Source organism: Nelumbo lutea, chromosome 3, assembly GCF_056320005.1.
Source record: "Nelumbo lutea isolate HS-2025 chromosome 3, American lotus-T2T, whole genome shotgun sequence".
Classification (NCBI taxonomy): domain Eukaryota; kingdom Viridiplantae; phylum Streptophyta; class Magnoliopsida; order Proteales; family Nelumbonaceae; genus Nelumbo; species Nelumbo lutea.
In genome coordinates, this window is record NC_142686.1 from 68507074 (window position 1) to 68518635 (window position 11562).

At 39.1% G+C, this 11562-nt stretch overlaps 1 protein-coding gene across 16 annotated transcripts in view; it reads right to left on the reverse strand.

Moving 5' to 3' along the window:
- Window positions 1-9379, reverse strand: part of PEL1 (Eukaryotic release factor 1 (eRF1) family protein) — a 76658-nt gene extending 67279 nt beyond the window's left edge. For 12 of the 16 annotated variants that reach the window (XR_016110792.1, XR_016110796.1, XR_016110795.1 and 9 more), the window contains exons 1-6: window positions 9000-9372; window positions 8834-8916; window positions 8152-8227; window positions 7246-7320; window positions 7104-7160; window positions 3330-3455 (exon numbers count right to left, since the gene is read on the reverse strand). Coding sequence is in view for 8 of the 16 variants with exons in the window: in XM_088981151.1 (XP_088837277.1) it covers window positions 3330-3455; window positions 7104-7160; window positions 7246-7320; window positions 8152-8227; window positions 8834-8916; window positions 9000-9050 (468 nt within the window). In the remaining 8 variants the exon portion in view is untranslated. Of the gene's footprint in view, window positions 1-3329; window positions 3456-7103; window positions 7161-7245; window positions 7321-8151; window positions 8228-8833; window positions 8917-8999 lie in introns of all 16 variants that reach the window. The other 4 variants (XM_088981155.1, XM_088981153.1, XM_088981154.1 and 1 more) reach the window with 1 other exon arrangement.
- Between the last annotated feature and the right edge of the window lie 2183 nt (window positions 9380-11562).

Here is an 11562-nt window from a genome sequence, read left to right on the forward strand (position 1 = left end):
TCCCTTATCGAAATTTGGGAGGGCTAGGGTGGGTGGTATAGTGAATGCCTTCTTTAGAGATTGGAATGCATGTTCAGCTTGTTCATAGTAGTCGTACAAGACTACAAAAATCTCTTAGGTTTTGAACAGAAAATAAAGAAAGGAAGAGAGAAAATGAGAAGAAAAAGAAGAGAGATAAAGAGGGAGAACTCGTGGAGAGGTATTAGAAAGAAGAGAGTGGTTGGTGTGTTTAAAACGGCCGCCCCACTCCTTAATTTATATACATAGTTTCCTAATTGTAAAAGAACTTTAATGCTTACATGGCAATAAAAGATAAGATTAAAATAAAACTAATCCTACTAGGAAAGCTAATCCTAATCAATTTAAATCTAAATACATCTTTGGGTGTCACACGAAAACACTTAATATGGGGTCCACAGTTTCCTACACTCCCCCTCAAGTTGGGTAATAGATATTTGTCATTACCAACTTGCATAGATCTTCTTCTAACTTCTTTCTTGAAACAGCCTTGGTGAGTAGGTCTGCAAGCTACATGTCGGAGGTGATGTAGGGAAGGCATACTTCTTGAGATGTAACCATTTCTCTGATAAAATGCCGGTCCACTTCGATATGCTTAGTTCTGTCATGTTGTACTGGATTATGGGTTAGATTGATGGCAGCCTGATTATCACAGTACAACATTAGGGGTTTCTCATAAACAATACCCAATTCCTCAAGTAATGATCTCAACCATAGAATCTCAACCACACCATTTGCCATGGATCTATATTCAGCTTCAGCACTTAAACGAGAAACAACACTTTGTTTCTTACTCTTCCAGGATACCAGATTACCTCCTACAAAGGCACAATATCCAGAGGTAGATCTTCGGTCATCAACACACCCAGCCCAATCAGCATCTGTGTAGACTTCTATCTTCATGTTATCATTTTTCTTGGACAAAATGCCTCTACCTAGGGACCTCTTCAAATATGCTAATATCCTTTCAACCGCAAGGAAGTGACTAGTTCTAGGAGAGTGCATATACTGGCTAACTACACTAACTGCATAACTGATGTCAAGCCATGTGAGGCAAAGAAAGAGAAGCTTTCCAACTAACCATTGAAACATAGCTTTATCTTCAATAGGCTCTCCACCCTCTGCACTAATCCTGTGGTTCTGTTCAATAGGTGTGTCCACAGGCTTAATTCCCAACTTTCCTGTTTCTTCTAGTAAATCAAGAACATACTTTCATTGATAGACAAAAATCCCATGCTTGGATCTAGCTACCTCAATGCCCAAGACGTATCGTAGTTCCCCCAGATCTTTTACCTCAAACTCTTGATGAAGGAGTTGCTTAAGAGACTCAATCTCACTAGTATCACTCTCAGTTACTACAATGTTATCCACATTCATGACAAGCAAGGTTACAGAGGAATCCAATCTCTTAATAAACAAGGTGTGATCTGACTGAGCCTACACATATCCGAACCTACCAAGGGCTCGTCTAAATCTATCAAACCATGCTCTAGGGGACTGTTTTAGTCCATATAGAGCTTTGTTCAACCAACAAACCTTTCCTGTCTCCGTACCATAAAATCCTGGAGGCAACTGCATGTAGACTTCTTCCTACAAGTCTCCATTGAGAAAGGCGTTTTTAACATCCATCTGATACAATGGCCAAGATTAACTAGCTACAAGAGATAATAGTACTTTGATAGTGGTCATCTTCGTTACTAGTGCAAAAGTTTCTAATAGTCAATACCATATGTCTGAGTAAATCCTTTTGCAACTAATCGGGCCTTATACCTTTCGACAGAACCATCAGTACTATGTTTCACAGTGAATACCCATCTACATCCAACCGGTTTCTTTCCTTTAGGTTGATCAACTATCTCCTAGGTATTGTTTCTGATGAGGGCATCCATTTCTACTTTTATTGCATCTTTCCATTCTGGTACTTCCAATGCTTCTTGTATTGCTGTGGGAATGGGAATATCAGCAATTGATGTGAGAAAAGACTTGTAGGAGGGAGACAAATGATCATAAGATAGGAATTGAGAAATGCAATGAGTTGTAGTGCAACGGCGTTTGCCTTTACGAACTGCTATGGGGAGATCAAGGTCACTGAATGAAGGTGAAGGCTCCATGGTTGGATGTCTCTCATCTATAGTACCTGGATCTGGATCTGCAAAAGGAACTAGGGCTACAATGGTACCTAGTTCTGGATCTGCAGAAGAAGCTGGGGCTACTGTGGTACCGGGATCTGGATCTGCAGAGGAGACTGGGACTGGCTTGCATTACTGATGTCCAAAATCGACCTGTCTCCATCATTTGTGATAGACTCTCGCATCCTTGCACCTTTGACATCCTTGCCCATTACATCCTTCTTCACTTAATGGGATTGGAAAAGGAACTTCCGATGTGCTACTCCCAGCTTCACTACTCTCCCCTTGAGAAGAAACCCTTGGATAATAGGGTTTATCCTCAAAGAAGGTGACATCCCATCGAGACAAGACTTTTTCCAAAAGTCGGTTCATAACAACAATATCCCTTTTAAGTTTGGGCATAACCAAGGAAAATGCATTTGGAGGCCTAAAGATCAAATTTGGAACGATGAGAGCCAAAGATTTGAACAAAGCAAGTGCACCCAAAGGTTTTGAAGGGAATGGTAAACGATTCTTTATCAGGGTATAAAAGAGGGCGAATGGAGTTTTCATGTCAAGAACCCATGAGAGAATTCAATTGATAAGATAAACTGTTGTAAAGTATGGCATCCCCCCAGAAACGTACAGGCACATTTGAGGTAAACATAATGCCTCAGGCTACCTCCAATATGTGTACATTCTTTCTTTTAGCAACCTCATTCTACTGTAGTGTATGTGGGCAAGTACTCCGATGGATAATCCCATGAGCAAGCATGTAGGAGGCTAATGAGTTTGAAAAATATTATTTTGCATTGTCAGATCTAAAAATTTTAATTTTGACCCCAAATTGGGTTAAAATCATTTGATCAAAGATCCAGGTTAATGTTGGAACCTCATCTCGAGAATGCATAAGGTAAACCCAAGAGAACCAAGTATAATCATCAACAAATAATAGGAAATATCCGTACCCCCCCCCCATGGCAGTGGTATGATAGGGTCCCCAAACATCAATAAGCACAATTTCAAAATGAATATTGCTTCTGTTATTACTTAATGAATAGGTAGTCCTACAATGTACTAGGAAACAAGCTCACAACTTTCACATTTCAAACTTGTCATCTTAACAGATTCAAATATACTAGGAAACAAACTTTTCAAAGCTTGAAAGGATAAATGGCCCATCCTATTATGCCAAAGCATCACCTGATCAACGGGCTGAGAAACAAAGGATTTCTTAGTTTCACTATCCTCCTGATGAGCACTTCCTCCATGTAGATAGATTCCATTTGTCTCACGGCCAGTCCCAATCACCTTCCTTTTTTCTAGATCCTAAAAAATGCATCGATCAGGAAAAAAGGTTACTGAACAATTCTGTTTTTTTTTTTTTTGTAATGCTACTAACTGAGAGCAAGTTAGTATTAAGCTTAGGAGCATGCAGGATAGAAGATAGGGAAATTGCATCAGACAACTTGATGCCTCCTTTGCCAAAAATAGGAACAAGGGATCCATCAGCAATGGATACTTTGTCTTTACCAGAAGATAAACGATAGGTAGATAAAGTGATGGCAAGAATGTTTTGTATTACCTGGAGCTGAAGCATGATAAACTGAGGCCCGATTACCTGATTGAGAAAATGATGAGGTTGAAGGAGTTGATGATGGCTAAGGAGATGATACTAAGTTACTAACTTCGCTTTCCAATTGTGTCAGAGCAGCTCGGGCAGCAGCTAGGGTGTCTAGAGGAGTGCCTCTCGAGGCCATTGAGGCTACACTATCAGTATTGACAGCCATATTGGCATTCCCCTTTTTGTTTCTAAGTTTTGCTAGGACTAGATGTGGATGCAACTTCCAACAAGTGTCTTTAGTGTGTTTAGGTTTCTTGCAATGTTCACAAAATAGGTCATTTTTAGCCTCTTTCTTCATATCCCCTTCCTTTTCTCCCCGGGCTTGGGTTTAACTGCTGCCAGGGAAGATTCGAAAGGTTGTTGCTGTAACATAACCTTTCTCCTAGTTTTTCATTGTGCACTAAGGAATAAGCTTGAGATAGAGTCACACTTTCTCTTGTCAATAGTTGTTGTCTTACAATATCATACTCAAAATTTAGGCCAACCAGAAACTCAAATACTCTGTTAGTTTCAAGTTTATTTCTACAAGTTTGTGCATCTTTTTGACTCTCCCATTCAATTGTCTCAAGGTGGTCAATTTCATGCCATAGAGATTTTAGGGTTCAAAAATAAACAAAGACCTGTTTCTCTCCTTGTCTGAGATTTTTAACCTCACATTTCAGCTCATAAACCCTAGCAACATTAAGGGGCTGAGAGTAGGTTTCTTTCACAACATCCCATATTTCTTTAACTGTTTTCGCCCATAAGTAATTCCAGCTGATGTGTGGCTGCATGGAGTTGCACAGCCATGTCGTCACTAAATAATTTTCTTGAATCCACTTAGCATAAGTGGAATCCTCCTTGGTTGGTTCCTTCACATCTCCCAACAAATAGTTCAGCTTTCCTCTTCCCCCAATGGCCATCATGGCTAATTGGGCCCACTCTAAGTAGTTTGAACCATCAAATTTTACAGTTGTAATTTAGGTGTTTTCAGTCATGCCACCTAAACCAGTCCCAAAACCACCCTCTCCTTGGCCCTTAAACTCCATTCTTAGAAGTTAATTAAAGGGCTCTTACTGTACCAGTCGGCCTACTGGGTCTGTAACTAGTAGTAGGACTAGATGAAGAATTCTGATTCAGTAAAAGAAACCTCTCTAATTACTGTGACAGTCGGCCTACTGGGTCTTGAGACTGATAACAGTAAAAAAAACCGATTCAGCTATAACAGTCCTATTGAAACAGCTCTATTGGGTCTTCCAGAGAGTAAAGAATAACTTTAAATCGAGGGAGACAGATCTGATTACCTCCCTGAAATAATAACAGTCCTGAATCTCGAGGGTTTTTCTCTTAAACCCCAAAAGAAAATATAGGAAGGAGAAAATTTTCTAACCGTACCTCTTAGATCAAGTTATTCTTGCTGCCGATCTTAAGAGAGATTGAAATCTCACCAGGGAACGAACTTCTGAAATTCTGATCATCTCTTCCAGTCTTGAAGGCTGATCTTGAACCAAAGTTCCTCTGAAATTCTGATATCGAACTAAAATTCCTCTGAAACACTGATAGCCGCCTCCAGTCTTGATCAAGAACTGATCTTGATCCTCTTATCCTTCTCTGATTGTTCCTGGTTATCAAGGATCGATCCAATCTTTGGAGCTACCTTGTGGAGGGAGTCCAGGAGGGGGGAGGAAGAGAAGGTAGATGAAGGATACCTATGTGGAAATCAGAGATTCGCTGATTTGAAATTGGCAGAGAATTGTGCATTTTTGGGAACTCTGAAAAAGAACTGAAAAGAGTTGTCTATAGGAACATATTCAAGAAAACTTCTATCTTCCTTGGAACTTCTTCTGGCTTGACTCCACTCAGTCTTATGGCTGCTGACCTGAGATCGAGTAAGAACACCCCATCGAGTCAGGCCTTACATAATGAAGCAATTGACTCATAAACTTCTGTCTTCCACAGATGGAAAGGCAGACCACAATCCTGATCGTGACCCTGTCTACTAGTTCCAAATCTTTTGAGTTTGAAACAGGGGACCACTTCATAACCGTGACTGTTTCCCCAGCCACCTGAAAGTTCAAAGCTTTAACATCCACTTCATTCTCCAGCAGGTCAAACAGAGCTTTGCAATCTTCGAATGGAGTGATTAAAGTAGGGCCCTTTAGCTCCAGAATTTTAATTACGCCTCCTGATATTGTCCTCCAATCTTCTGGTTTCTTTTTTGTGACAACTACCAATTTCTTCTCCCACTCTTCTTTCTCACCTTTATAAGCTATTTTGACCATAGCCATAGCGTTCACCACCACTCCTATTCCCAAATCTTCCTCAGCGTCAGCTTTCTCCTCTTCTTCTATGGGTTTTTCTATCATTGTTTCTACCACCTTCAATGCCAAGAATTGATGTAGGATACTTTTGATCTTCCCCCAGAGTACACCTTTCTTTCCTTCAGGAAGACAAATCAATTGCTTCTTCTTCTCTCCAAAGAACTCCATGATGACCAGAAAGCTACCTTTGTTATTTCTTCTTCTCTCTGCCACATATCTTCTCTTCTACCCTTCCTTCTAACTCTCTCCTAGTTTGCACCGTGCCTTCCACAAAGAAATAGAGTCATTCAACTGTATCAACCCCTACCAGAAGAACCATTGCCTTCCTCACCTCCCTGATCTTCAACATTACTTTTCCTTGCACTCTAATCTTCTCAAATAGTAAGCTTTTTACTTTAGCCTTCAAGAATCTTCTCCAAATTAGCTGTTGTTCGAACTCCATTTTTGGGTTAATTCTTTGAGGTTTTCAAGGGACATCCAACTGCCAGGAAGGTGTTACTTGTGTGAAGCCGTGCAGGAGAACGTGCTACATCTGTGCTTTGGTTTCTCATACTCAAAGTTCATTTGGGGATGTCTTTGGGCTGTTTCAGATCTAATATGGTGAAACCAAGGTCTCCTGCAGACATTTTTGCTTGCTAGCCTACGATGAAAGGTATTATTACGGAAAAGATGTTTTGGAGTTGTGTTCCTTTTGTCATATGTTGGGAAGTGTGGAATGAAAGAAACAAAAGGGATCTCTGAAATCATACATTGAAAAAGAGATAAATTCACTCTTTTATGTGAGAAAAGGATAATATATTGTATCCAGAATTTTAAGGGATTTCAAAAGAGGGTCTTAGTATTGGTTTTTGGCTTTTTTCTTGAGTTGGATTTCAAGCAGTTAATCTTGTATTTCTCTTTCTTCTTTGATATATACTTTTTCTGAGTTGTTTATAGAGTCTAAGTTCAGGTGATTCCTTATCACCCCAGTTGATGTACTCTTCCTTTTATCAATAAACTTTTCTATTTTATTTATTACTAAAAAAAATGACAAAAAGAAGAGCTAGAACAGACCTTTCTTAATACAAAAGGTCGATGTAGCTCAATCTCTAGGGTATGGAATGCCCCAACCTGCAGTGGGACAAAAATACATTAGTTACTATGTTCAACAGAAAACCTTCATAAGAACCAAAGTTTATTTTGGAGCTGGACTTACCTTCACATATTCATTTTCGAGGATATTCTTGCCACGTATACGTAGGACAGACCCTTCCTTGTCGTACTCTACAGCCTAGGTAGAAATTACACAAAAGGACATAAGGGAAATGAAAAGCATATTAAAACAAACAAATCACATTTTGGGATTATAGAACCTTCATTCGCAGATTACTGACAGTCGCCATTCTAAATTACAAATATTATGGGCAAAAAACAGCCAGATAAACCTTGTAATCCATTTTATAGTGATTTAGTTTAATCTAAACCAAGAATTTTAAAGGAAATAAAGCCACAAAGGATGGGAGCAACTCTATAAATGATAGCTGAGACCATCTATTTATCCATTTCCCTGTGGATTTTGAGATCTGATTGCACTTCCTAAGAGCTGCAAACCTGGCCTGGGTGTCTCCCAGGAGCTCGAGGGAGCTTCTTGCTAGCTGGTGCCGCCTGGAGTTAAACAAAAATGGAAAGTATTTATGGAGTCAAATTTTTGCAGTTGTGGTATGGAAAGCTTAGACTTAGAGGAACAAGAGGATTTTCCAAGTAAAGCATCACCAGATTGCTGAGCTAACAAGATCTGTAAACTTTTGAGTTCCTGGGCTACAGCTACAAGGGAACCTGCTCAAAAGCCAATCTTCGAATGTTTGCAATCTGTAAATTTCTGGTGTAACTGATTTGAAGTGGGCTTTGTTGGGGTTGGGTTCAGTTGATTGAACCTATCCGTTCTACCAGTTTATTATCTCTAATAGAATTACCTTTTCTTTTCCAAAAATAAAAAAGAAATAAATAATGGCTGGGACATATCAGCATTTACAAAAGCTACACCTCCCTAAATGATGTCACATTGTTATTCTATCAATTACTAGGTTGCAATGCTTGACATTAGGTTCCTATCCTGTTTTACCTCAACTTTAATTTCCAACTTCAGCTTAACACGCTCTGCATCTCTTCCACCAGAAGCCATTTGCCTCACCACTTTCCTGCAACAAAATAAATGATTAAAAGGAAAAAGAAGAAAATAAATAAATTATGAATGCCCATTATGCCATTCTAAACACAACCATTGGGATTTTATTTCAATTTTAGTGAATAGTTAAACAACCAATAAGATACAGTGTTGTGCTACAGGTCTGAATGTACAATTAGTCTGCAAGTACATACCAACATAGATGATTGAAGAAACAATGGACGATTCAGATCCTCATATAAGGTTGACAAGAATTTGGCCATTCGTACAGGGAATACCCATGGCATCCCAAATACTACAATTCCTTCTATGGCTTATTCATAACTATACCTTTCTACTTCTTCCTTCATGTTAAGACGTTGTTCTACTCTACTCTATGCATGATTTTTCATGAACGAAAACCCTAAGGGCATCTAGTTAATCTAAAAATTTTATATATGTTTAATTAAGTTTCTACTCTAATCTTCAGTAATACGTAATTCCCATCTCTTACGATAATTAAAGAGCCACCAGAAGCAATCTATTAAAATTAACAAAATATAAAATTCTGGGTTGCCTCTACAAAGCAAAACAAAGTTCAGAAACACATAAAGAGTTGAACGAGAGGATATACGGGTACCTGACAGTAACGGCGAATACGCTGTCGCCCTCAGCTACCAGATTATAAGCAAGCCAAAGATCATCCGACTCCTCCGGAATCATCTGCCGGCAATTAGAATATAAATTAAATTCAAAGAGTGGAGGAGAATAATCGAGGATACTGGTCTGTGTTTCCAGTGTCCTACCTTGACGCTGCCCGGTCCATCGGGAACGAGATCTTTACGAACAATCTTCATAGAGAGACCCCAGTCACGTATCTTTATGAATTCCTCGTACGATGTTGTAATAGCCGGAACTCGGAAGCAAAGAAAGGGAGCGAACTAACCAAACACCGGGCGAACAAGTGAGGTTACAGACGCTATTTTTGTGCTTGTTCTTTGCAAACTTGTTCTTTTACATTCTTTTGTGAACTCGGGAGAAATATTTCTTGCAGTATTTGATCTAAAGAAGCAAAAGTCTTCTACGTGGCTGACAGTATTTGATCATCAGCCAAATCTAGTATCGGAGGGAACGTGACTCCCAACCTTCAAAGTATCGATACTAAAAACCTTGCATTCTAAAAATTAGTTTTTATATAATTATATATATTTATATTTATTTATTAAAAAAAGAAGGATCCAGTAATTCAAAAGATATGGTAATATGGTATGATACGTCGGGTGTATCTTATCAAAATTTTGATCTTTGGTCATTATTCACTACGTGATTAATGTATGGACTTGCTGAATAAAAATTGAAATTGAAGAAATTTCATGATTTAAAAGCTTCAATTATTTTAAATTTTGTATTTATTGATTTTAATAATTAATAAGCACATCTAAAAAATTGTACTACAAATACAAATATGAGGGGGGTTGTAGATGTCAAATTATAGGAGAGATGGGGAAGTTTAAGGCCTTGTTTGATGATTAAGTGATTAAGTGTCATAAAAGTATTCGTGTCATAAAAAAGTATTTGTGTCATAAAAGTACTTATTTTAACAATCACTTAAGGCTTTCCATAGTCCACCTTCCAAATCACTTATTATGTTTTTAAACATTTATTGGGGTGGGGATGTTTGCTAAATTATTTTTCCCATAAATACTTATATTGACACAAATGACAATTTTAACCCTCACTTTATTCATACATATATACAATGCTTTTCACATGTTATGTTATACATTTTAACTGAGAGTCCACATGGACCCACACATGAATCGCCATGTGAACCCAATTAATAATAATAATAATAATAATCAAAAGACACAATTCATCTTCTTCACCTTTCGAGTTGAGAAACCAAAGCCATTATGTAAAGAATGAGATGTACATCGAGCTAAGGAGCGATAGAATGTGTGTGTAACTTCAATGCTCCCATTCTACAAAATTTCGGTAGTATCATTGATGTTGCGAATGAATAGACAATCGCGCACCAGATACAACATGACTGTCACCACAAAAATCCCTTACCAAGCAAAAGGAAAATGAAAAGAAAATCCTCTTCCACTGAAGGATCCTTTGCTTAGGCTTTTTTTCAATAGAATATAGAAAGTTTCTTCTCCCTTAATTGGAAAATCTAAGTGAAAGATGGCTTGTATCAAGTAATCAAAGCTCTGGCGCAAATGATTCTCCCCTAGTAATCTCTTTTCTTTTTATTTTGGGGATTTCTTTGAACGTCCTAGTGTTCTAGCATAGACCAAAGCTTTCCCTGTTTCTACAAACTCTCTCGAGCCATTTGAAGAAGTCTTCACCGCGTCTCCATGCACGCAAGGTGGAAATCAGCTCAATCCTCCACCACGACTCATCACAATCTCTGACTCATATGTGTTGAACATCTCGAGCCCATCTAAATTTTCTGCTCACGGCATCGGAGATCATTTTCAATAGTGGAAATCTCCCCTGTTCCGGTTGTTAGCTGCTAGAAGTCCGAGATCCTAGTAGACTGTAGCTTCCTCTGTCATAGCTTGTTTTTAGGCCACATTCTCATAAAGTAATGCTCTCTCCCACCTCCTGTGTGGTTGGGTATGTGTGATTGCATTTGCTTGAAAATTTAATTGGCATCTAGGGCTAGGAGGAGAAGGAACGGGTTGACTCAGCCCATCTACTTCGTGGTGGTGCCACTGCCTAGTAATTGGCTAAAAAAAAGCCAACTTGAAATCACTTTTTAAAAAAAAGTACTTCTTCCTCACTTTTTTACCAAACACACAAAACCACTTAATGTATGGTCCCAACTCTTAAAAGAAGTACTTGTTAAAAGAAGTACTTTTTAAAAATGATACTTTCTTCGACCGAAGCCAAAGTGCTCAGCTAAGACCTCCACCACGGCCTCTAGAGTGGAGGGCAAATGATGTAGGCGCTTTAGGCAGGCATTTGGCACACTAACATGCGACCAAGCTCAGAGACAGCTAGTGTGTTTGTACAAGGCATGGGTCAGCGTCCAATGTGGGACCAATGGCGCGACCACATGTGGTGGTTCTCGGATGTTCTCCTACCTAGGGCTAAGGTCGCATCCTGACCGTCTGCAGCGTTTTCCATTAGGCGACCTCAAGTATAAATAGGGTGACATTCCCCCAAGGTAAGGGATCCTGATCTGAAACTTGCATTCCCAGTTATAGCTCTCTAGCTCCTCGACGACTTCGTCCAGACTCCTCGGATTTCGTCTGCCCTCTTTACTCCACCCTACTAACTAACCTGCATTCCCAGTTATAGCTCTCTAGCTCCTCGACGACTTTGTCCGGACTCCTCGGATTTCGACCGCCCTACTAA